Source organism: Mirounga angustirostris, unplaced genomic scaffold, assembly GCF_029215605.1.
Source record: "Mirounga angustirostris isolate CCGP_5_RB_7025 unplaced genomic scaffold, mMirAng1.0.hap1 SCAF_9, whole genome shotgun sequence".
NCBI classification, from domain to species: Eukaryota; Metazoa; Chordata; class Mammalia; order Carnivora; family Phocidae; genus Mirounga; species Mirounga angustirostris.
This window is the reverse complement of record NW_026991717.1, coordinates 937163-963249: the sequence shown is the minus strand read 5'-3', so window position 1 is coordinate 963249 and position 26087 is coordinate 937163. Positions and strand designations below refer to the sequence as shown.

The 26087-nt window shown below is 55.5% G+C and overlaps 1 protein-coding gene across 2 annotated transcripts in view; it reads left to right on the top strand.

Moving 5' to 3' along the window:
- Positions 1-8832, top strand: part of RASGRF1 (Ras protein specific guanine nucleotide releasing factor 1) — a 98518-nt gene extending 89686 nt beyond the window's left edge. For both annotated transcript variants that reach the window (XM_064569767.1, XM_064569768.1), the window contains 3 exons: positions 3936-4053; positions 4990-5058; positions 7563-8832. In XM_064569767.1, the coding sequence (XP_064425837.1) occupies positions 3936-4053; positions 4990-5058; positions 7563-7655 (280 nt within the window). In that variant the 3' untranslated portion in view covers positions 7656-8832. The remainder of the gene's footprint in view (positions 1-3935; positions 4054-4989; positions 5059-7562) is intronic.
- The last annotated feature ends 17255 nt before the right edge of the window (positions 8833-26087 follow it).

Genomic DNA, 26087 nt, shown 5'->3' with positions numbered 1-26087 from the left:
CTGTGCCGTGTGGACCCCTGGGGGTCCGTCTCACCAGGCAGGGGACAGTGGCAGTCTGTGGGCACAGCGGGTGACCCGGACAAGGAGCCGTGCTGAGCCTTACCACGTGGGTCCCAGCCCACAGCACTATGACAGTGAATAGCCTTACTACCTTTACCAGCCAAGGCTTCACCCCTACATCTGACCCCTCTTTCTCTCGCCCACCTTCTTAAATCCCCCCAGGTCCACCTACAGCGCTTGCTGTGTGCACCTGTCAGTCCCCTGCCCAGAACCCTGAGCATGACCTCATCTGCCCTGCTCATTCCCCAAACCCACACCCTTGAGGAGCCCTGAGACTGTCCCCTCCTGTCTGCCTGCCAGCCATCAGAGCCTCCCACAGCTCCGTGCCACAAGGTTTGGCTGAGATTTAAATTTGTCAGTAAAATTTGGTCACCAGCCCTTTTGGGGTCAATTCTGGTTTTGCCCCCTGTCTAATCTTAACCCAGCGCACATTTGCCTATCTGCACGTTGGCTTTAATTTAAATAGGAAGCCCGCCGTTAGAGGAACCCTGGGGGGCCGGGCTTTCGCTGCAGTCGGCTGAATGAGTGAAAGACAGGGGTGGCCATGGGGGAGCCAGTCAGCTAGCTGACCCCCAGCCCCTCACCAGACCCTCCTCTTCACGGGGGTGAAAATCCACCCATCTGTGGGGATACAAGGAATCCAAGAGCTCCAATATCCCAAATACCTCTTCCCACCTTGATTTTCTGCCTGTGCCCACCCAGCAAAGCCTGGTCTCCCGTTAACAAGACGACAGAGCAGTTTGTCCAGGTGGCAAAAAACAAGATTGGACTCTGGGCCCCACCCCCACTCCTGCCCCATGGCAATTTTTCCCCCCAAATCTGAGTGCCTAATTTTCTTGCACTGTGTGCTGGAGGCTTGGACCCTGGCCACAGGGGTTCCGGGCCACACAGCCCAGCCTGAGTGCCCCTCACACCCTCCCTGGGAAGGAGAGGAGGGCCCTAACCAGAGGCAGCAGAGTGGGTGGGAGAGTGGCCCGTCCCCGCCCCCCAGGGCAAGGCAGAGGAGGGAGAAGGGAGTGGTGACCCCTTGGTGGAAGCCCACTGGGCAGCCGCCTCTGATTTTCAGTTGCTGGTACTCTGTGCTCTCTGTTGTCCCGCTTGACATCATCAAGAATTTCTTGGTGGAAAGAAATATCCCACCTGGGGACCCCAAACAACCACAGAAAGGCAAGACCACATCTAGGCACTGCCCAGAAAGCCAGAGACGTCATGTAGAATGGAAAGTGGGGCACTTTCCTCTCTTCTCCCTAAAACCCCAGGTACGGGCATGTGAGGGGTCTGTCAGCAGGGGAAGCCACCCCATACCAGCTCTTGTGGGCGGGCTCTGATCCAGGCGGGGCAAGACCCCACCCAAGAGGGCCCGGGGTGCCCCAGGGAAAGCTCAGAGCTAGCCAGACGCAGGGGCCCTCAGCATGCTTGCCTTTCCTTCAGGTCAGTCCCCGCACAGGGGTACCCTCTGGGGACCCTCCACCGGCCCTCTCCTCCGCACACCTGCCCCCACCTGCCACCTCCACGCCGGCCACCCCACACGGTGACCGACACGCCTCTGGGTTTGGTAGGTTGGTTACACGTATGGATTTGCTGCACGTGCGAGTACACGTGCACACACGTGACTGAGTTACTCACGTGTGCTCGTCCCCAGGCCCCTCCTCGAAACACCTCACTAGGAAGCGGGGAATAGGGACAGAGTGGTAATGGGGCTGGTGATGCCACTTGCAAGTGACTAACACGTCAGCTGTGTTTCTACAGCCGGCTCATGAGCTGCCATAAATAGGTCAGGGAAAGCCACCTCCATGGTCAGGGGAACGCCTGATCCTTCCCACTAGTCTGGACAGTCGGAGACCTCATAAGGCCCCCAGGAACACTCTGCGGCCACATGGCCCCCCACTCCCCCTCCATCCCAGACAAGAGGTGCTTCCCCGCCTCGGGTTACCAAGTTACCCCATCAGGTGCGGAACCAGCAGGGCGAGCTGGGAAGCCCCGTCAGAGGCCGCTGGCCGGCAAGCTGCCCCCCTCCGCCGGCCCCGGGGCTCCTTCTCCATCTTTGAACTACGTCTCCGTCCGCCCCGAGTCCGTGCCTCAGACTCACAGGGTGATGGGCGGGACGTGGAAAGCTGGGCCTGTAATGGTCACAGACTGTCTGGTGGGACCCAGAGACGCCTGCCAGTGACCCGTTCAGGTCTGGCTTTTTTTTTAAATCACAACCCACAGTAAAAATATATATATATATTTTTTTAGAACTGCATATATGCATAACAAGGACTAAAACTTCGCAAAGCAACATATACTTTTGGTCCATGCAATGAATTCAGATGTTTTCTTTTATTCTATTTCTGACTTTTTTTTCATTTAAAAAAATTCTGATCAACACTTGCTAAATTATTTTCAATACCCAAGAAAGAGTCAAGACATGGAGTTCAAAAACCGATTGTCCTGTCCCCGGTCTCCCCAACTCCAAGGGCCCACCTCCCACCCGCGTGCCAGCACTTAGCAGATCTCCCTATAAGTAACTCACGTTTTCCCAAAAATCAATGTAATTAAGAAGGAAAACGCTATCAGGGCAGTAAACGGAAAACCACCTTACTTGCCATCATACAAGGTTGCCACCATAAATAGATACAGTGGGAACAAAGCAGTTACTGAGTTCTGGCTGGGATCCCGGTCTTTGCCAACACTCTTGAGACCTGTTGCTACTTGTTTACAAAGGAAGAAGTGGGGGGAAATGGCCCGTGTCAGAAGGCGTCAAAGCCATTCTACCCGCAGAGGGAAGTCTGGTGTTTCTTACCATAGGAATCAGTGTTATTTAATAGAGTGTCCCCTGGCCTCACTCAACCATCTGAGCACCAAAAACCGCCTTCGCCACCCCCTCTCCTGTACGAGGGGAGCCTCGGGACCCAGAGACCTGGCCGGGGGTCACACAACCAGCAGGCGCGGGGCGGAGGCTGGGGTTCCGTTCTTGCCCCCCCATCCCCCGTCCTCCCCACCTCCCCTTCCTCTAGAGGGGCAGGTCGCCACGTGGCAAGAGGAGACAAAAGTGAGAGGGTCTAGGAAGGGGGTCAGCTGCACCTGCAGGTACGTGCAGGGAGCCTCCTGCATCTGTGTGCTGAGCTAAGAGGAGGCAGTGGGACACTGTGAGGGCCCCCTGAGGGCACTCCCCGGAGCTCTGCCGGAACATGGTGGCCGCCAGACCCATCACTCAATCAGCCCCTTTCCTGGTCCCACCCAGAGGCACTGGAAGACGCCACCATTGAGCCGTAACCGAAGCCCCTGCTTCAGAACAGAGAGGTGTAGTCCATCAGTCCTGGGCCCCAACTCCCAAAAAAGTCACCTGTCATGGACACTGTCCCCCAACCCCCTGCCCAGAAGCCACCTGCAGGAGGGTGACCTCAGGGGGCCAGGGTTTCCTGCTCCGGCATCCCTGTGCTTGGGTGGGCAGGACATCCCCGTGGGGCCAGATGTGGAGGCAGAGAAGTCTCAAGGAGCGGAAAGACGCTGGGGGGCCGGGTACCATAGCTGGCAGAATGGGGTGGGGGCTGCAGAGTCCAGCGGGAGGTGACTCCAGAGCAGGACTGGATGGAGAGTTTCACTGGAGAGACGGGGGAGGGGGCTGCATCCAGGACAGGGCGGAGAGGTAGGGGAGGGCTTTCTGGCTCAGGGAGGGAGGGGGCCATTGGTGGAGAGACCCCGGCCCCCACTGTCACCCCATCACCCTCAGAGCCACTTGACAATCCTGGGCCCAAGAGTTCCCGTGATTCCCGGTGAAGAGAAAGCCCTTTGCCTCCAGCAAAGCAGAAGATGCATGCAGGGCGCTCTATGTTAGTAGAGGCTCATGGTTCTAAATGAAAAACTGTTGTTTAATGCCATTCGCTTTGAAGTTGTGACCCCCCCTGTGTCCCTTACCTGGGGATGTACCTCACCGACCTGGCCTTCATCGAAGAGGGGACGCCCAATTACACGGAGGACGGCCTGGTCAACTTCTCCAAGATGAGAATGGTGAGTCTGCCGGGGCGGCGGGGGGCCGTCCAAGCCCAGACCCGAGTCCCAGGACCACCGGGCCTGCTCCATCGGGCATGTGCTCTCGGAAGCCGGGTCTGACTCCTCCAGCGAGAGCCGGGGCTCCCCCGCCAGCCAGCCTCCCTGCACCCCCTCGGATCATGCCCGCAGTGGAAGGGTGGGTGCTCTTGGCACGGTATGCCCGCCCCCCAGGGGCGCAGCCTGAGGCTCGGAGGGGTCAGTGGCCGGCCCACGGTCACCTGCAGGTGAAGGGCAGAGCTGGGTCTCGAGCCGCGTCTGCCTGACCCAAGGGCTGTGTCTTTATTTGCACTCCTTCTTTTAGTGTCCACACGGACACTTGCTTTGTGGGGCCCCACAAAATCATGAACGCAGCACCTCCCAAATTTTCCCAGAGATTGCTGGGGCCTGGGAGGGGGCGGGGGCCAGAGTTGTAGCCAGCCCGTCTGCCTTCTCACGGGACGTTGGGTCGGTGCTGTGTAATGGGCTTCCACTGAAGATTTCCTTCCCTAGAAGGGCTTCTCCATCAAACGCAAGCTGGGAGCACCATCCTGGGGACGGGTCGGGGCCCCCTCGCGGGGTGCCTGCCCACAGCGGGCATTCAGAACGTGGCAGGTGCCCTGACCTTTGCTGAGAAGCGGGGGCTGCTTTGGGATGTTGGCCAGCCTGCCCCACTCGTGGAACGCTACCGTTTCTGTCCCTTGCATCATTAACCTGTAGAGTTTTGGCCAGTCTCACCCGTGGGAACAGGCTGCTGGTTCAAAGGAAAGCACCTGCCTCGGTGGGGCTTCCCAGGGGGCGGCGTGTCTGGGAACTAGGAGACCGACGTCAGGCTTGGCTGGTGGTGCCCCTTCTGTGCTGCGACGTGGGGGCACGGAGACGGCAAACCGTCTTCTTAAGCACTCCTCCTCCTCACAGATATCTCATATTATCCGAGAGATTCGCCAGTTTCAACAAACTGCATATAAAATAGAACACCAAGTGAAGGTAAGCGGCCTGCACCCCGTCCGTCCCTTCGGCTCCCACGCAGGAGCTCTCTCTGGACCACCCCTCCTCCCTCGTCCCTCCACATCCAACCCCTTTCGCTCGCGGGCTCCCCTGGGCACCGCTCCAACAGCAGCCCTGCCAGGACGCCCTCCCTCTCCCCTCTCCACTGACCTTCCAACAGCAGGTGCCGACCTTGCTGCTCCAGGCCCTTGACGGTTGGTGATCCCGTCTGATCCCCCACCAGGCAAGGGAGGCAGCGTTTACAACTTCCTTTTGAAGAGGAATACGCTCCCTAGTTGCACAAGTCACTTGTGGGAAGGGCAGGCGGTGAAAAGCCCCCCAGCGACCAGGTCGCCCCCAGAGGCAGCGGGATCCCCATCTCTGTGCAAACAGGAGCTCGCCCAGCTAACCAGCTGTGACGTGGCAGCGTAGGACACCTCCTTGCTCCGAGTCCCTTTCTCCCTCGACAGCGTGTCTCTGAGACCATCGGCCTCACAGCGGCAGAGAGAGCGCCTACTTAGCCAGCTCTCTCGCAATGGGCGCTTAGGTTGGGTCCGCCCTTGGCTGCGACCTCCAGGGCGGCGGAGAGCACACGCAGGTCCACACAGAGGGGTGCTGCCCGCGTGGGGGCCTGCGAGCAAGACCAGCTCTGGGAGGCGGGGAGGGCCTGTCTGGGGGTGACTGCCGCAGGCAGGCCAAGCCAGGTGAGCCTGGGCTCCCGGAAGGATCCGGAACCTGGTCCTGAGGACCCTGGGAAGCCAGGAAAGGAGCTTACAGAACTGGCTTAATTTGCATTTGTAAAGACAGCATGTTGGTCTCACTTCACTCTCTGAACCGTGTGCCCCGTTTTACAGATAAAGTCACTGAGACTTGCTGACCCAAACTCTGACTCCCAATCCTATGATCTCTTCTCTGCCCAGAGATCCGTCCCCTCCCATCCAGAGCCTCTCAGCCTTCTAGCTCACAGCTCACAGAGTGTCCAGCCCCAGACTGACCACCACGCACCCCAGAAAGTCAAGCTTCACTTTCCTTTACTGCAGATTTGCCCTCTGAGAATCTGTTTTTGAGAAGAACCAAGGGGTTATTGATGGGGCCCCTTTCCCCTTGCTCTGTGTTCATTCTGTCATTCCACAAATATTTCTTGAGCACGTGCTACGTGCCAGGCTCTGGATCAGGCCTGGGGCCCCTTCTCCTGTCCCTGACCGCTTCCCGGAGGTGCTGTTTGCAACCCGTCTCCCCTGACGCAGAACTGTGGGAGCTCGACCTTGAGCATGCTCGTGATGGAGAGAACTAGCTGGTCCATGTGCTGGTGCCCACGGGTCCAAATTTCTGTAGGTTTATCTAGAAAGGGGTGCTGGTGGGAGGCTGGAGCTGGGCGAGGAAGACCAGTGGCCAGACACTCACATCTTTATCAGCGGGTATGGGCTAATCTAGACTGTGATGTCTGGAGTCCACTTCCTGGAGGTGCTGGTGAGAGCCATGAACCAGACAGTCATCCCTGTGTCTGTGACTGGGAGCCAGCGTGTTCGCCGCTCCCGCCCCCACGATAGCACAGGGTCCAGGAACCAAGACACTCGCGGCAGAGACCTGATTTTGCTTTAGCAGCCATCCGAAGATTCCCAAATACCATGTAAGATGTGTGACATGTTTGGTTCCACAGCTGACAAATGAACGAGCCTTGGAAGGACTCTTGGCGAAGTTGGGGCTTCCCCGGGGGGGTTGGGCTCTGGCCCCTCAGGCACATCTCATTGTAGGAACCCAGCCCGGCCGTGGGTCCTGCGGATTGTCCACTCCAAGGTTTTTCCCCGGAATGAGCCGTGCAAGACCAGACGGGGAGCCCCGGCCCTCACCCAGCCCGTTCCCACTTTCCTTCCTGGGGTGAACGTGGCTTGGAGCTCTGTCAACCTAATGTTTAAATCTATCTTCGCAGCATAAAGACATGTTGAGAGAACATGTAAACCCCCAGACACCCACCACTTAGATTCTACACTTGACATGGTCAATTTTTTTTTTTCAAGATTGGAGCCCAAAATCAGGGCACCTGGGTGGCTCAGTCAGTTAAGCGTCTGCCTTCGGCCCAGGTCATGATCCCAGGGTCCTGGGATCGAGTCCCGCATCGGGCTCCCTGCTCAGCGGGAAGCGTGCTTCTCCCTCTCCCTCCACCCCTCCCCTGCTCATGCTCTCTCTCTCTCTCTCTCAAATAAATAATTAGAATCTTTAAAAAAATTAAAAAGCCCCAAAACATTTCATCTAGCGTTCCGCCAAAGAAAGGCAGTCGAGGGTCCCACTGAACCCCTGCGACTTAGCATTCCTGTCAGGACGATGTTCAACGACAATACCAAGACAACATGAAGACAAAACGCGGCGTGAGGCCCGTGAGCGCCGTGCGCCGGCCTGGCCGCCCCACGGAGGGCCTGCTTCCCGGGCCCGGCGTCCGCCGTCAGGTGTCCCGGAGGCCCTGCGGCCCTGTGGCCGCTTCTCCTTCTGTCTCTTCCTCCTCTCAGGTGACCCAGTACCTGCTGGACCGGTCCTTCGTGATGGACGAGGAAAGCCTCTACGAGTCCTCTCTCCGCATGGAGCCCAAGCTGCCCACCTGAAGCCGGCCGGCCCCAGCCGCACCACGGACACGCGCTGTGACGTTGTACATAGTCGTCTGGTTCCTGGATTTTCCTCTTTAGTATGTGCTTCTCCAAGAACACCAGTCCGTTCTCGTTCTTAGATTCCTGTAGACCGGAATAGGCGCTCGGCTCCGTTTCCGACGTCGCCCTTCCCCGCGTCCCGCAGCGCCTGGTTCTTTCCAACGACGACGTCCGAGTCTTCCCGGCCCCTCGCTCTCTCGGGAGGGGGGACGGAGCCCGTGCAGACGCGAGCCTGGGCACCGTCCTGCTTCCCGCCCGCCCCGGCCCCGGCCCCCGGGCGTCCTCCCAGCATGTTCCATGTAGCTGTTCTAACTGGGGGGTGGGGGGAGGCGGGAGGGGACCGCACCCTGAAGTCCAGTCATTCACAGATCTTCCCGCTGACGGTGATGCCTGTTTCCAAAGCAGCTTTTTCAGCCAAAATCACAGGGGTCCCAGCTCCCCCGTCTCCCGGTCACCCGGACGGAGGGGTGTCCCCTCCACCGAGGACCACGCCCCGTATCACCAGCACCCACCACCTCGTGCCGGCGCGGTGTGCAGCGCGCTCTAGGACTCACACCAGGTAGCATGAGTAGCCGTCTCCGTGAAGCCCGGGCGAGGCCCCGGAGCCCCGAGGGACACGGAGTCACAACACAAGTTGCGCTGGCCTGCGCTGACCGCGGCCCGGCGTTCACTGCAAGCCGGGGACGCGGAACACGTCACTCCTCCTCTCCTAGCTGCCCAATGGTCACTCCAAGCTTCCGTTGAGATGCTCTGAGTCTGTCTGCTTTGTGAAAATAGTCCCACACCGTAGAACTAGGGAATCAATAACCGAGTGTTTTTATCGCATATACTGTGGTCCTGTCTGAGCGCCTTCTAGCAGGAATATAGTATCGTAGTGCTTATTCTGTGAATACTACCGTCGATTTTTTACACTGTACAGTAGAGGGAGCGCGGGTTCACTCAAGCGGCAGGCATGCTCACGACGACAGACAACTTTTGCTGTAAGCAATACCTAGTGGTATGAGAATTCTATTTCAAGTCCTACAATATTTCAACTTACGGCTTGTTTGGAAAAAAAAAAGAAATTTCCATTTTTGTAAAAATATATGTTTCCTGATTACCTCTTGCTAATAAATCTCTTCTATCTCAGGGTGAACAGTGACTTTTGATGGGTTTCATTCGTTCACTCAAAGGGTATCTGAGGAGTCCCTGGTCCTTAGCAGACCGCTGGGCTGGGGCTGGAGATCCAGAGTGACAAGGACATGGACCCTGCCCTTGGGGACTCGTAGTCTGATGAGGGAGACCGTTTAGGTGATCTGCTACCCCTGGGACAAATCACCCCAACACTTTAATGGCTTGAAACAGTTTCTATTAGGTTCCTGGGTCCTGGGGGTTGAGGACGGGGTTCTCCTGAGGTCGCGGTCACAGCAGCTGGGGTTACTGAAGGCTCGACTGGGCGGGGCGTCCAGTGGCTGGAAGTTGATGTTGGCTGGGGGCTGAGCTGAGGCTGTCCCCCCAGCACCTTCACCTGGCCTCTCCGTGTGGCTTGGGTTCCTCGGGGTGGCTGCTGGGTCCCAAGAGCCACCTTCCAAGAGGCTCGGGCAAAAGCTGCAAGGCTACTTATGACCCAGCCTCAGACTCCAACATCCCAGGGATCCAGCATGTCACCAAGGCCCGCTGGGTCACTAGGGAAGGGGACCAAGCTGCTCCTCCTAACAGGAAGCGGAGCAAAGGATTTGCAGCATCTGTCAGTCTCGAGACAGATCCCTTGAGCCTCTGTCAGAGGATGGGGCGGGAAGGGCCGTGAGGACACCAAGGAGGAAAGGGCACGTGGTGGGGGGTTGGAGAAAGCCCCACAGAGTTACGAGGAGGTGGGATAGGCGAGGGTGACTTGCCAGGCAGAGCAGATGGGGAGGGCGCTCCAGGCAGAGAAAGCCCAGAAGCGTGAGAGAGTGCGCTTGCTCAGGAACAGCTAGCGTGAGCGTGCAACACAGAGGTGGAGATGAGATGGGGGACATCAGGACATGGGAAGCCCCGGGGACGAGAATCCCCAGAGGGGAGGGCAGCTCCTGACTGGGACCAGCAGCCCTGGCCACCACCCGAAGCCCCCAGCGGCGACAGAGGGTGAGCGGGAATGCGCGGAGGAAGAAGGGTCTGAGCCCCACACCCACACCCCAGGGGGAGCAGCCGGGGGCACCCCTGACCATCTCCCGTGGGGGCCGGGGCCAGCAGGCCACCCTCAGTTACAGGCACGAAGCCCAAAGTAGGGCAAGACCCACTTCCGGAACCTCCCAGGGCCACCTTCCCTCGGACCCATGGCCGGCGGGTGCAGCTGCCCTTGCGGTCTCTGCAGGCACTCTTCATCCCACTTCTGCTGTGACCTGAGAGGGACGGTTCCACGGGACCCGGCTGGTGGTGACCGCCCGCTGCACCACTTACCTGCTGGTGGGCCCAGCCAAGTCACTCAACCTCTCTGAGCCTCAACTTCTTCATCTGAAAAATGGGGATGAGAATACCTCATCCTAGAATAGGATTAAATGAGCTAACTCACGGAAAGTGCTTAGCACAGGATGAACAGTTACCAGTAGGGGAGAACCGGTGCGTTTTGAGGTCCACAGGAGGGTGTACGGGAAACATGCCTCTTCAAAGTGAAGCCACGAGCCGTTACCCCTTCTGGCATCGAAGGCCGTGCCAGGGTCCGTGGGCCTTGCCTACCGGGACGTCCCCGAGGTCCAGGCATGGCTGAGCTTGCGGTCCCCTTCCTCGCCATCCTAGGAAGGAAGGCGAAAAGCCCAACTGGGTGTCCTTGGCCTCCCGGCCTCAGGACGGGGACCGCCTGGCCCTTCTGCCCCCATGAGCAGACCCTGAGGCGGCGGATGCACCAGACCAGAGCCCGGGGTGCGTCTATTCCTGATGGGAAGGCAGCTCGCTGCACAGTGCTGCTCCCCAGGGGGCGTCTGGAGGCATTTTGGGGGTTCAGGGTTGGTCACGGAGGTGGGTGGAGATGGGGACAGCAGCTCTACATGGCGCGGGGCACAGGCCCTGCACCCCAAAGTTACCCAGAATGCCCCGCACTCAGCCAGACTACCCAGGTTCAAATCCCCGTCTGGCCACTCACCAGCCGTATGACCTTGGGCAAGTTATGTCACCGCTCTGTGCCTCGGTTTCCCCTTCTGTAAACCATGGACGATAACACTGCCCGCGTTGCCGTGATGATTCGGTGACATCATGAGCACAAGGCAAGCGCCTGCCTGATGACCCCTGGCTGTCATTCCTTCGTGAAGTATTTACAGAACGCTCGGGCCCCGCGGACTCCAGGAGAAGCGATGCAGTCAGGGTCCCCGCCCCCCGCCAGGCTCGAGCTCTGCTGCGCAACGAGCAGTGGGCTAGTTTCGGAAATGCCCTGGGCAGGGTGGTAAGCGCCATGAGGATGATCAGGCAGGGGGGTCGGGAGGAGGCCGAGACCCCCGACCTGACCCGGATAACGCAAGACCGCAATGTCACCGTCCCAGCATTGGCGAGGTCACCACTCATGAATGCAGGTGCTCAGGATCAGGGTCAGGAGCTGGGCGGTGCTCGGAGCTGTTTCGGGGCAGGACTAAAGTGAGACCCCAGGAACGCCACCCCCCCAACCAGGTGTCAAGTTTAAGGGGCTGCCAAAAATCACTATAGTAAAGGTAACATTCTAATGCTTTTAAAAAGTCAAAATCAACGCAAGCATCCGCGATGCACAAAATTTGAGCATTTGCAAAGCCAACAGGATCAGTGTCACTGATCTGTCAGTTGGCCCCAGGCTCCCGTGGGGCCTGAAGAGGCAGGTTGCTGTCACACGATACGACGGTGCCGCCCAGACCCACGCACCCTCCAAGCATGCATCAAACTCCCGCGTGTGCATACCTGGTGAGCATCATCCCACCCCGTTCCTGACCTCCTGGAGCTCCTGACCCAGCTCCAGCAGGACACCCACACAGCCAGTAACCCGCAGGTCTCCAGCTACAGCCGCACCTCCCTCCTGCTTCGGACCGTCTGGCCAACCATCTGGAAGCCGTCCTCCTGGGGGTGACCCGCTGCCACTTGCACTCAAGTGGACCGAACCGACCTCAACAGCCTCCCGCCCCACCCCGGCCTCCTCGGCACCCCACCCGGTTGTGCAAGCTGGAAACCCAGAGGTCACCCCTGACTCCCACTTGCAGAGGGTCCCATGGCTCCCGTCCATGTTAACCTCCTAATCACCTTCCAGGGAGGTGGCAGCTCGTACCCGCCCCTGCCAGCACCCTGGGCCAGCGTTCTCCAACTACAGGACCCCGACCCTCTTCAAAACTGCCGAGAACTCTGGGGTGCCTTGGTGGCTCAGCCTTCGGCTCAGGTCTCAGGGGATCTCAGGGTCCTGGAATGGAGCCCCTGCATCGGGCTCCCTGCTCAGCGGGGAGTCTGCTTCTCCCTCTGCCACTCCCCCTGCTTGTGTTCTCTCTGTCTCAGATAAATAAATAAATATCTTTAAAAAAAAAAAACAAACCTGTTGCGAATTCCCCCCCAAAACCCATATAAGTGGGTTATATCAGTCGCTATAATTGTAGTTACTGGTTAGTGTATTCAAAACTAAAACTTCAGGAAAGTCTTTAAATAATTATGTTAAATCCATTTAAAAATAACGCCACCACAGCAATCACACGCCTGGATGTGAGCAGGTTCCCGAAGATAAACCGCACCCGCCTTCACAGCAGTGGGAAGGAGTCAGCGGCCCGAGTGCCCGTCGGTGCATGAACGATAAACACGCGTGGTCTCTACACACGATGCGGCCTCGAAAGGGAAGTGTGGCGGGGCTGCCGGGGTGCGCCAGCCCCTGGCTCGGCGGGTCCCAGGCGGACCAGGCTCGGCCACACGCCGCTGACAGAATCGAAGGCAGAGAGACAGACAGGAAAGGGATTCATTTCAGGGGGGCCGGCACCGGGAAGACCGCGGGCCAGCGTCTAAAGTGCAGAAAACACCTCCAGGTTTATAGGAGGAGAATGTGGGCAGGTGGGCGGTGAAGGTCAGGTCCATCCCTGTCTCGGGGTAGGTCACGGGGCTCTCGCAGGCTCAGGGCAGTCCTGGCTGCTCGAGGGGGCGGTTTCTGTTCCCATCACGGAATGCTCTGGTCTTTCGCCCAGGTTAAGAGATAAGCTGGAAAGAAGAACAAAATCAGCACGTACAGACTGAGGTCGAATGGAGGTGGTTGAGGTCCTCGCTCAGAGGGACGCCCGACACCTGCTACAACACGGATGCCCCCAGAGGACATCATGCCTGGTGAGATGAGCCAGTCACAAAAGGACAGATGCTGTAAGATTCCTCTCATGAGGCACCGGAGTCTCAAGCTCACACAGACAGAGAGTCGATGGTGAGGCGGGTGAGGGGGGTGACGGGTGCTGGGGAGCTGCTGTGTGGTGGGGACAGGGCCTTGGCCCCCAGGATAAGGAGAGTCTGGGGGACGGGGACAGCTGTACTCGGTGCGCGTGTGTTTAATACCGCTGAGCTCTCGGCGGTTAGGATGGTAAGGTCTGTGTCCTGTGTGTTTTACCACAATCTGTACGATTTTATTAAATAACAAAAAGAAATCTGTGATGGATTTACATGTTAAAACAAACAATAAGCCCAAAATGCAGTCATTCACCCACAGGACTTGCCCCAGTTTCATCCTTTCCCAAGAATGTCACCTTTTATTTTTGACCTGAGACAGCAGAAAGGCATTTGCCCACAGTTATGCAGACCTCAGCTCCCAGCCAAAGTCTCCGTGTCCGTCCGCAGGGCCGCCCTGCCCCGGGGGCTCGGAGGGGTGTGTCCTCCCACCCCCACCCCGCCCCCTCCCCCCACTTGCCTCAGCCTGGTGTTCCTGCTCAGACAAGGAGCCTCCCTCTGCTCGCCTCTCAGAGGAGTTCCGTAAGCCTGCCTAGGGCCGTTCTGCTAAGCAAGGGCAACCGCTCATACCAAGACCCTTAGCTGCACCACATCTACAAAGGACCGCTTCCGACAAATACCGTATGATCTCACTCACGCATATGTGGAATTTAAGAAACAGTAGGCGCCGGGGTGGCTCAGTCGTTAAGCATCTGTCTTCGGCTCAGGTCATGATCCCGGAGTCCTGGGATCGAGCCCTGCATCGGGAAGCCTGCTTCTCCCTCCCTCCCTCTCTCTCTCTCTGTCTCTCGTGAATAAATAAATAAAATCTTTAAAAAAATAAAAAAAGAAACAAAACAGATGAACATACGGGAAGGGGGACAAAAGGAGAGAGGGAGGCAAACCATAAGAGTTTTTTTTTATATATTTTTTTTTAATTTTTTTTTAAAGATTTTATTTACTTATTTGGCAGAGCGAGAGAGGGAACACAAGCAGGGGGAGTGGGAGAGGGAGAAGCAGGCTTCCCGCTGAGCAGGGAGCCCGATGCGGGGCTCGATCCCAGGACCCTGGGACCATGACCTGAGCCGAAGGCAGACGCTTAACGACTGAGCCACCCAGGCGCCCCACCATAAGGGATTCTTAACAATAGAGAACAGACTGAGGGTTGATGGAGGGAGGTGGGTGGGGGATGGGCTGGGTGGGGGATGGGGATTAAGGGAGGCACCTGTTGTGATGAGCGCTCCGTGTTATATGTAAGTGATGAACCACTGAATTTTACTCCTGAAACCAATATTGCGCTGTATGTTAACTAAGTAAAATTTAACTAAAACTTCATTTATTTATTTACTTGTTTGTTTTTAAAGGTTTTATTTAGTCATTTGAGAGGGAGAGAGAGCATGAGCAGGGGAGGGGGAGGGTCAGAGAGAGGGAGAACGAGGCTCCTCGCTGAGCAGCTCCATCCCAGGACCCCAAGATCATGACCTGAGCCAAAGGCAGATGCTTAACCCACTGAGCCACCCAGGTGCCCCTAAATAAAAATTTAAAGAAAAACAAAACAAATACAAAGAACCTCTTTCTATGCAAGGTGACATTTACAGGTTCTAGGGATCAGGGCCCGATATCTTTTGGGGACCCTCATCCCGGCCCCCACCATTTCTGTCTCCCTCCACGACTCAAGGGGTGTACAACTGCGCCCACAACACAGGAGGAGATGCTCAGTTGTTCTTTCTGTAGCCAAGTGTACTTTATTCGAAACAGTGTTTCTCAGTGTATGTTCATAACTTAATAACAATACGCTGAACCATTCTAACTTCTGTAACAATAAAGTAGCTTTGATAGGACAATCCTCTTACGTAAATGGAGACATGATTTAACGGAATGACATTTCATGAGCTCCAGGCAAAGCAAATGTTGAATTATCTTGTTTAAATTAAATGGCTCTTTTGTGCTCAGTGGTAAACATCACCAAGTGTGTCTGTCTCGCTAACACAGTGGATTCGTTATAGTCTAAATTACACAATTCAACTACATGTAACTCGGAATTTAAGCTGGAATATTATTGAGATACAAGCCTTTCACATCCACCCATGACTGTTATTTTCAAATGACAAGACACTAGGAAAAATTTAACATAATTTTATGTTTTCAACCAGCTAAACAAACCACAAGCAATGGACAGACCCAGTTGTCACCCTTGCTTTGCCACTTACCGGTGCGTCACCGTGGGTGAGAGACTCAGGCGCACTAGGACCCACAGCCCCACTCACGTTCTCGAGAAGAGCAGGGTGAGTGTGGACAAGCACGGAATGGGTGCCCCTGGGCAGGCAGCGGCCTTAGAAGTCCATTTCTCTCTGACAACCCCACAAGCCCACACACACAGCCCAGCATGAAGCACTAACCCTATGGGTGTGAGCCCTGCTTGTTTCTTCTTTTTTTAATCTTTATTTTTTTTTTAAGATTTTATTTATTTATTTGACAGAGAGAGAGACAGCGAGAGAGGGAACACAGGCAGGGGGAGTGGGAGAGGGAGAAGCAGGCTTCCCACTGAGCAGGGAGCCCGATGTGGGGCTCGATCCCAGGACCCTGGGATCATGACCTGAGCCGAAGGCAGACGCTTAACGACTGAGCCACCCAGGCGCCCCTACTCCACTTGTTTCTGTCCATCGCTTTGCGCCCTGAAAACCGCCCCAGCTGCGTTCTGGGATTTGCTGCCCCAGCCCGAAGGGTCAGGGAAGGGGCATGAGTCGGACTGCAGCAGAGCCCTGCCCTCCATCCGCACCTGCTGGTCAGCAAAAGCTCCGTGCCACATTCAGGCTGTGCAGGCTGGTGGGGGCAGGGGGGTGGCTGTCGCCGAACTGCGACAGGGACAGACAGCACGCGGATGACCAGGCTTCCTACAAGGGGAAACAGACCACCTGTGGGGTGAGTGTCTGGGGACACAGAACAAGGGCCAGCTTAGCAATCTGCGGCTGAGTGGTCGGTGGTGCCAGAAGTCACAGAACGCGCGTCCACGCAGAGAGGGGGCGTTTCCTAACCGCCCTCCCCCGTGGGTTCACCCTTTATTCTGTAGACAAGAAGGTCACCTTTGAAGAGGTTGAAATTTCCAGACCAGCACGATGGGGGGCATCTGCAGGATAAACACTCTGCCAGTCCCTTATCCAGGAAAACAAGATGCCCGGCCCTAAACAACCCTTCCTTCCCTGTCCCTGACGTCCTGGCCCTCCCTCCTGTCAAGGACCCCATCGTGCTGGTGAGTTGGGGACGTGCTGCCCCACCCAGGAGTCACCGAATAAAGCATACATCTACAAATTTGCTCGGATGACTTCTGTTTTTCAGCAGACATAAATAGCCTATTTTTTTAATGATAAATCACTGAATTTAAAAAAATAATAATTCAGTGAGGGAAAATAGCATCACTGTACATTTTTGCAAATCTCCTTCACGTCTGACTGAAACAAAAGCATTGCATTCCCGTATCTGCTTCTGCATTCAATCCGCCACACGCGATGTGGCCTCTGGGAAACCCTCCAGCGCACTCATGAGAAGTAAGAGTGGGAAAGGCACACAATGTGTTAGTGTGACTGATGTGGGAACAAAGGCAGAAGGAAAATGATTACATTCCCTTACTCCCTCCAGCCCATTGACAAGCCCTTGAAACAGGCAGAGTGCCCTTCGTCCAGGAGCTCAGCTGCCTCGATGTGGACGCTTGGCTGAGGACAAGTCCGACCCCCAGGATCCTATAAGTCTACTTTAACATAGAAAAATTCTTTTGGAAACTTTCTTTATCTCAATCCTCCAAGATACGTTAACAATCACCCCCCAAGCATATAGCCCCCTGATACGCATCTGAAGTGTCTCATGACTAGGATTTCACTAGACAGTAATAAATGACCTTTTCTAACAGCGGCTGGCCTCCTCAAGGTCCTGGAAACCTTCTTTCCAAAATTCCTTAGAGACTTACACTGTCCCTAACCCCCTCCCTTGGAAAGTCTATAATGGGCCACCCCTCAAGCCTCCAGTGCAGCACCTTCTGTCCACGGGTCCTGTCCCCGTGCCTTAATAAAACCACGTTGTACACCAAAGACATCTCAAGAAGTCTTTCTTGGCCGTTGGCTTCGAACCCTAACATTCTTTCCTACATCATTACTGTGAAAACCCTTTCTGCTTTCATTACACAATTGTTTGTACGTCCCTGTCCTCCCCACTAACTTGTAAACTGCACGAGGGGGAAAACACTCATCACGGCCGAGCACAGAGCCTGGTCTACAGGGAATGGTTGTTGAAGGAATGAACCGGATCTTTGCTACTCAAAATGTGATCCCTAAACCAACAACATCAGCATTGCCTGGGAATCTGTTATAAATGCAGGATCTCAGGCCCTGCCCTAGGCCTCCTGAGTCAGAATCTGCATTTTAACAACATCCCTGGTGATGTGCGTGTATCCCCAGGTGATTTGTCTCAGAAGCACCGGACTAGAGAATAATACACCAAAGCCTCACCAAGCAAATGTCGCTCCAGCCCCGGGTACGACCTCATCACCCCCTAATCCCACACGAACCACCCAGACCACACTATCAGCTGGTATCAATCATGGTTAACTCTACTCAGTGTCGCCTGGGACTGTGATAGACAGATGGTCCTCCAGGGACGTCCATGCCCTAATCCCTAGAACCTGTGACTATATTATGTTGGCAAAAGGGATTTTGCAGATGAAATTAAGGTTATAGGCTTTAAATTAGGAAGATTAGCCTTGATTATCACGGGGGCCCCGACCTAATCCCATATATCCTTAAAAGTAGAGCCCTTTCTCCAGCTGGAGGCAGAGAGACGGTGCAGAGGAGGACTCCCCACTTCCGCTGGCTGGAAGACGGGGCGGGGAGGAACAGAGACGCATGTGGCCTTGTGCTGCGAGGCCCCAGCCCACAGCCAGCAAGGAACCAGAGCCCTCAGTCCCGCAACTGCAGGAACTAAACTCTGCCCAAGTTGCGATGAGTTTGGGAAGGATTCTCCCCCCAGAACCTGTACATAAAATCCCAGGCCCTCGGGGCGCCTGGGCGGCTCAGTCCGTTGAGCATCTGCCTTCGGCTCAGGTCATGATCTCAGGGTCCTGGGATCGAGCCCCATGTCGGGCTCCCTGCTCAGTGGGGAGCCTGCTTCTCCCTCTGCCCCTGCTCATGCACTCTCTGTCTCTCTCTCAAATAAATAAATAAAATCTTTAAAAAAATTCTGAGGGGCACCTGGGCGGCTCAGTCTGTTGAGCATCTGCCTTCGGCTCAGGTCATGATCTCAGGGTCCTGGAATCGAGCCCCATGTCGGGAGCAGGGAGCCTGCCTGCTTCTCTCTCTCCCTCTGCCCCTGCTTGTGCTCTCTCTCTCAAAATGAATAAAATCATACCTACATACATGCCCGCCCAGGCCCACGGACCCCCAATTCCGGGCGTCTGAGACCTGAACAGAGGAATCAGCGTGCCCACCTGAGCACTGACCTCCAAAACGTGAGCTGATACATTGACATTGGTTTTAAGGCCCTAAGGTTGTGTTCATTTGTGACCGCAGCAACAGTGACCCATCTGGGAACCCCAGTGCGGTGGGCACCATCAACCTCCCGCACGGGGAAGGGGCCGAGGCTGTCACAGGGCACGTGGCAGCCCGGGGCTGCTGGGTGGCTGCCAGAGCGGGCTCTGATGTCAGGTCTGCTGGTCTGCAGCGCCCCCCAGCACCCCCACCGCCCTGCCCCCGCTGACACAGCTCCCCCTGCCCAGAGCACCATCCCACCTTCCCAAACCCCACCCTTCTGCACTGTCCCTCCAGGAAGTCTTCCTTAATTTTCCCCAGGCCAGCGCTTCATCTGCCCCATCTCAGGCCTGCCGATGGCTCATGCCACAGACCTGTGTCACCTCCCTCCGATGAGACCCCACACAGGCAGGACGCCTGGCGTCTCCTGCAGCTCCCAGCACCCCCGACCCACCAGCGCGGCTCCGGAGTCAGGCCCACTTCCAAGCGGGGCTGCAAGGAAGGGACTGAAGGGAAAACAGATAAAGCGGACTCCACCAACATTGCCAAGTCTGTGCGTCCAAGGACGTCATTGAGAAAGCCGAAGGACAACCTACAGAAGGGGGCAAGTATTTTCAAAAATCACATATCTGGTAAGAGTTTAGTATCCAGAATATATAAAACACTCTTGCAGCTCAACAAAAAGACAGCGAGTAAATCAATTTTGAAAAATAGGCAAAGGACCTACACAGACATTTCTCCAAAGAGATGGACAAACAGCCAACAAGCACATGAGAACATGTTCAGCAACATTAGTCACGAAGGAAATGCAAATCACAACCGCAATGAGATCGTGCTTCACACCCACTCAGATGGCTATGATTACAGCCCAAAAACCCCCAGAAAATTATGGGTCTCCGCAAGAGAAATGGAGACCCGCTCTCACTGCTGAGGCACTGAGACAAGATGCAGCCTCTGTGGGAAAGGGTCCGGCAGGTGCTCAGGGAGGGAAACACGGGGTTCCCACAGGATCCAGTGATGCCCTGGCCAGGTGTCTCCCCACAAATGTTCACAGCAGCTGCATCCGCAACAACCAAAAGGTGGAAACAGCCCAAGTGTCCACCAACAGAGGAATGAATACACCGAATGTGGTCTATCCATTCAGTGGGCTGTTATTCAGCCTTAAACAAAAATTGGGGCACCTGGCAGGCTCAGGCGGTAGAGCGTGGGACTCTGGGTTTCAGCTCAGGTCATGATCTCAGGGTCATGAGACCGAGCCTCACGTCGGGCTCCCTGCTCAGCGGGGAGTCTGCTTCTCCCTCTCCTTCTGCCCTTCCCCGCTCCTTCCTCTCTCTCTCTCTCTCTCTCTCTCTCTCTCAGAAGAATAAAATAAAATAAAATATACTGATACGTGCTACAGTTTAGAACCTCAAAAACATGATGTTAAGAAGCCACACAAAATGTCATCTGGTATAGAAGTCCCTTTATGTAAAACATCCAGAACAGGCAAATCCCCAGAGACAGAAAACAGATTCGTGTCTGAGGGGGAATTTGGGGTGGAGGAAATGAGCAGTGGTTATCTCATGGGCGTGGGCTGTTCTGCAGGGATGATGAAGTTTTGACACCAGATGGGGCTGGTGGTTGCACAATACTGTGAACGTGCTAAGTGCCCTGAACTGCACACTTTAGATGTTTCATTTCATTTTATTTGAATTTCAGCTCAAAAAAGATGAGAGCGAGACGGGGTGCCGTCTCTCGAGAGCAGGCGGATCTTCATCTCGGGGTCGTGAGTTCAAGCCCCATGTTGGGCGTGGAGTCTACTTAAAAAATAAAAGAGGGAGAGAGAGAACTGAATGCAAGTATCCATTGAGAAGCACTCCAGCTGTGATCAGAAACCCTCTAGATGGGTTCGTGGGATGCCGCTGAGTGCGCACTTCAGACTGGTGGGCTGGGAGCTGCCTAGACGTCCCGGCAGCCGGAAGACGCAGCAGCAAGAGAGAGGGGGTCCAGGCAGAGAGCTTCTCGGCCGGAGGGTCTCAAGCGAGGCCTTCTGGGGGCAGGAACGCAAGGGGTCTGACTGAGAGAAGAGGAGGGGCCAGGTGTCAGATGAGGAAGGGTCCGAATGATGGCTGGCGGGGCCCCGGGGGCCAGGCCGGGGAGGTATCTGGCTGGGGGTCACCCGGACGCACCAAGCACCGCGGCCATCTCGCCCCGCCGGGTCCCATCCCTCAGGCAGCCCCTCGTGAGCCCCCTCGCACCTGCAAGCGTGTGTGTTCACTGTGCAATTGTGACCCACACTCAGGCCAAGTGACTCATGCCAGAAACAGGCAAGGCCATTTCTCGTTGCCAGGACGGGAGGGCGACAATGCGCTGCTCACACGGCCAGGGGCCCGGCCGACCTGCGGATCCTCTCCTGGGTCTGGGCCCTCCGCCGGCCCCACCTGCTGCTTCCTCTCCCTCGGTTTCCCCTGAGCCTCGAGCCCAACCACAAACCCATACGCCCATTCCTGTTCCTCTCGTGCTGACTGCAACCCCATCAGGAGGGGAGCCCAGCACCTCCAAACCTCCCTCATCCGGGACCCAGGGCCCTTCAAATGTCACCTTTAATGCCCCAGCCTGTCACCATCGGACTCAGAACGAATGATGTCAGCTACTGCGGCTGTTGCTGCTGCATTTACACTGCGCTTGCTGTATACCAGGCCCTGGGCATGAGCCCCAGCACCCCGGTATCTCCACGGCGGAGGGCAAGATACAGGAAACCTGACTTTCAAAACACTTAACCACCAGTATAGCCTGGCCCATGACCACTCAGACTAACAGCCTAACGGGTACAAGCTGGCTGAAAATCAACCAGCTCTGCAAGACGCTCTCCAAAACACTAAGGGAGAAAGCATAACAGTGTGTGGTGCACATTATTAATTTGGGGGCTCTGGAAGAGGAAGTTTCTGTAGAGGACAGAGGACAAGACAGGAGAACAGAGAGGGAGCTGGGGGTTGTGCCCGACAAGGAGCTCACCTGTAGACTGATGAGGACTGCAGTGGTGGTGGACACTACAAGCAGAATAGGGATGTATCATAGGAGGTCTTAAGTGACAGGCAAAGGAGTATAGACAGTGAGAATCTGTGGACAACAAGAGATTGAAGGAGGCTCTGTATGAGAAATGACTGGAGGCAGACATGCTCTGGGCTCCTGCTGCCGAGCTCCTGCCTCCCCTAGATGCAAGAGCAAAACCAACTGAGCAGGGGAAGTGTGGGAGCTTGCAGAAAAGTCCAGAAACTGCTGCTCCCTCACAGGGCTGGGACTAGGGTAGACGAAGTGAGACACACCCCTCGGGTGCAAAATGGAAGGGAGTGCCCAAAAAAAACCCCAAAAAACAGAGTAATCAAGATAAATTATATTTGAGTGCAATATTTTTAAAAATAAAAAAATTAGGGGCGCCTGGGTGGCTCAGTCATTAAGCGTCTGCCTTTGGCTCAGGTCATGATCCCAAGGTCCTGGGATCGAGCCCCGCATAGGGCTCCCTGCTCGGCGGGAAGCCCGCTTCTCCCTCTCCCACTCCCCCTGCTTGTGTTCCCTCTCTCGCTGTGTCTCTGTCAAATAAATAAAATCTTTGAAAAAATAAAAATAAAAAAATTAATGTCAAAAATCCGTGATGAACAAAGTATCACTAATAACTAAAACACTGATGGGATCTAACCCTTCCCTCCTACAACATAACCTACTGCCTTCGCCCCAGTCCTGGCTTTGATGAACTGCAGCTTCTGGACTTTTCTGCGAGCCTTCACACTTCTGGCTGTAGCTGCCACATCTCCAGGGCATAGCCAGGGGTGCTTGCGGACTTCTCAGGGCACAAATGATGACTTCTCTTGCAGTCAGAGGACATTTCCAGGACAACTTCTCCGGCCCACAGCCCAGGTGGTAACCAAGATGACTAAGCAGAGTGTCTCCTGGTGGATGATGGAACAAGCAAGAGGTCTGAGTTCCTATGAACCTCCCTGATGTGGACTTACACCCCTCCTGTATTCCTTACCTTTCCCCCTTGGCAGGCCCTTTGGTCACTCACCTCTATATCTACCCATCCATCTATCATCCACCCCTTCCTTCCATCCATCTATCCATCCACCCCTTCCTTCCATCCTTCCTTCCATCCATCTATCCACCCCTTCCTTCCATCCATCCATCCATCCATTTATCCATCCACCCCTTCCTTCCATCCAGCAATCCATCCATCATCCACCCATCCATCCATCTACCCTTCCATCCACCCATCCATCCATCCACTCTTCCATCCATCCATCCATCCTTCCTTCCATCCATCCAGCCAGCAAGCAATGGCCCCTTCTATCCACTCAACCATCGTACATACACCTCTACGGTCATCAGCCCAATCACTCAGCCAAACCTCTGTCTGCCTACTGCACAAAATCAGCATGTGGGTGTGGGTGAAGCTCCACCACCTACCAGCACACCTACCAAACTTCTCTATGCCTCACCTTCTTTATCTGGGAAGTGGGTACATGTACACCCTGACAAGCTTCACGGGGTTGTTATGAGCATGGAACAACACAATCCATGTCAGTGGTAGCTATGAGATCACATTGTTAATGCAGTTTCTACTCTTACAAGATGCCAGAGGTGGGGTGCAGAAATTTATCTGGTGAGGGCTCAGCTTATCTCCTAAGAGGTTGACTCTGACAAGTGATCTGGAAAACCAGTTAAACCTGTAGCTAACAGCTGGGGATGAGCAGCAGATTTGACCTAAAGAAAAGGGATAAACAGAGGTGGGGCAGGCAGGCGGCAGTCCCAAGAACAGTAAGTGGGAGGCTTGAGGCATGCAGGTGGTCACCCGAGAATCCAGAAGCTGTGGTTTGGTTGGATGCCTGGCCCCTGCTGGCGCCTCAGGGGAGCGCAGACCTGGCCGGTCAGGAAAGTAGGCGGGCCTGGGGTTCGCTATCATCCACCTGCTCCCGCGGGGCCGATGCCTACTTTTGAGAACTCTGGATTCAGCCGGCCAGCAGTTCAAACCCCAGCTCCGTCACTTGGTTGTGTGGCCTTGGGCAAGTTGCTTACGTGTTTCAGTCACTTCATCTGTAAAATGGGGATAAATAGTGAGCATTAAGAAAGTTTGTTCACAAAAAGCAGTTGGCACTGGGTCTGTTACATCCCTGAAGGCGGTAATGACTCCTGAGTGGGGAGGGTAAAAGCCGCTCCCCTCTCTTAGCCTCCCAGACCCCAGAAGTGCAAACGCAGGCCGGCCTCCTCGCCCGCCACCTGTCGCCAGAGGCACCAGTTAACCTGAGCATGTCACCCGGTGCACCAGTGGCCCACTGCTGCATAACAGTTACCGCCAACTTCAAGCGACACAAATACACGCTCTCACAGTTCTGAAGGTCAGACGTCCACGCGGATTTGGCGGGCTCCCTGCTCCCGGTCTCACACGGCCAAATTCAAGGCGTCAGCCACACTGTCTTCCTTCTGGAGGTTCTGGGAATGAGTCTGCTCCCCAGCCAATTCAGGTTGGTGGCAGAATTGTTGGCCGGTGGGACTAAGGTCCCTGCTTCCCCGAGAGCTGTCGGCTGGGGTCGTTCTGTTTCTGGAGGCCACCCACGTTCTTGGCCCCCGTCTGAAGCCGGTGATGGCAGGCAAAGCCCTTCTTGGGATTCAAGCTCTCAGCCCTCCTTCTGGCTCATCTCTCTGACTCTTCCACCTTCCTCTTTGGCTTTGAAGGGCCCACGTTTGCACTGGAGGCCTCAGATAAGCCAGGACCATCAGTTAAAGTCAGCTAACTCAAAGCCTTAATTTCACCTGCAAGGTCCCTTCACAGCAGTGCCCGGATTGTGTCTGGTTCAATAACCCAGGACAGAACCTTCAGACCTCTGCCCACCACCCCGGCCCAGCAGGGCCGTGTTGCCAGCACCAGGCTTCAACCCCACCCCTGTGGAAGCACAGATGACCAGAACTGCGGGGAAGCCCTCACATGGGTGATGCCAGTGGGAGCCAGACATGCAGACAAACAGCATGAAAACGGGTGCAGGTAGCCGAGGACCGAGAGCACAAGACTGAGCCCAGGTTTGGGGCGAGTCACTAGAGTGGTGTGAACCACCTGCTTAGGTCCCACAGCAGATCTGCAGTAGGACGAGAGCCAAATAGTAGTCTCTAACTGACCAAGCCAGTGCCTTCCACAGGGCAGCTCAGACCCTCTGGAGTGATCAACGAAAGACGGTCACCAGGGACCCAACATGGGGCAAGCCTGGGGTCTGAGATCATTAGGGCCCTTGGTCCCACCACGCTCCAGGCAACTGGGATGGGCAGGAAGGTGAGGTGCTTCCTGCCCACCCAAAGGCCTGCAGAGAGAGGACCCTTTTCTCCCAAGGCCAGTGACTTAACTGCAAATAACAATGCAGGGTATTTTCTGAGATCCTTGCCTCAAAGTGCACCCAGAGGGGCATCCAAACAAGGGCAAAATCATAAACTGACAAAGATCTGCTCTCTCTGCAAATACAGTCTGGACTGCTGGTTCTCCAGCCAATGTCGTGTGCGCATGCTGCACAGAGAGATCACGCAGAGGCCCTTTAAGTGCACATTCCTGGGCCCTACCCACCATTCAGATCCCAGGAGAGAGCCTCAAGAACCTGCTCCCCTGGGGCCTCAGAGGCAGGGCTGGGCTGAGCACTTTGGGAGAGAAAACCTCTGCTGGAGGGAGGGTGGGAGGAGAGGGGGAGGGTGTGGGGGAGGGGCAGAGAGCTGAGACAGGCCAACCCCAAGGGCTTGACCTCACCAAAATGCCTCTGGCAGCAAAAAAACAATGACAGACTGCAGGAGATCAACCCTGGGCTCAGACTCCCTCTGCACACCTACTAAGAAAGTTAAGGATATGGGAAAATGTTGGGGTTCAGAGTCCACCGCCAAGAAAGACTTCTTGAGACGTCTTTGGTGCACAAAGGTGCTTTTATTAAAGCACAGGGACAGGGCCCCTGGGCAGAAGGAGCTGTAAGGGGTCAGGAAGAGTGGCCTATTATATACTTTCGAGTTGGGAGAGGTTAGGGACAGTGTAAGTCTCTTAGGAATTTTGGAAGCAAGGTTTCCAGGATCTTGAGGAGGCCAGCTATTGTTAGAAAAGGTCATTTATTACTGTCTAGTGAAATTCTAGTCATGAGACCCTTTAGATGGGGTGCCTGGGGGGCTCAGTCGCTTAAGCGTTTGCCTTTGGCTCAGGTCATGGTCCCAGGGTCCTGGGATCGAGCCCCGCATTGGACTCCCTGCCCCGCGGGGAGTCTCCTTCTCCCTCTCTCTCTCTCTCAAATAAAAAGAATCTTTAAAAAAAAAAAAATGTGTAGGGCGCCTGGGTTGCTCAGTCAGTTAAGCGGCTGCGTTCGGCTCAGGTCATGATCCTGGAGTCCCAGGATCAAGTCCCGCATCAGGCTCCCTGCTCAGCGGGGAGTCTGCTTCTCCCTCTGACTCTCCTCCCTCTCATGCTCTCTGTCTCTCATTCTCTGTCTCGCAAATAAATAAAATCTTAAAAAAAAAAAAATGTGTATCAGGGTCC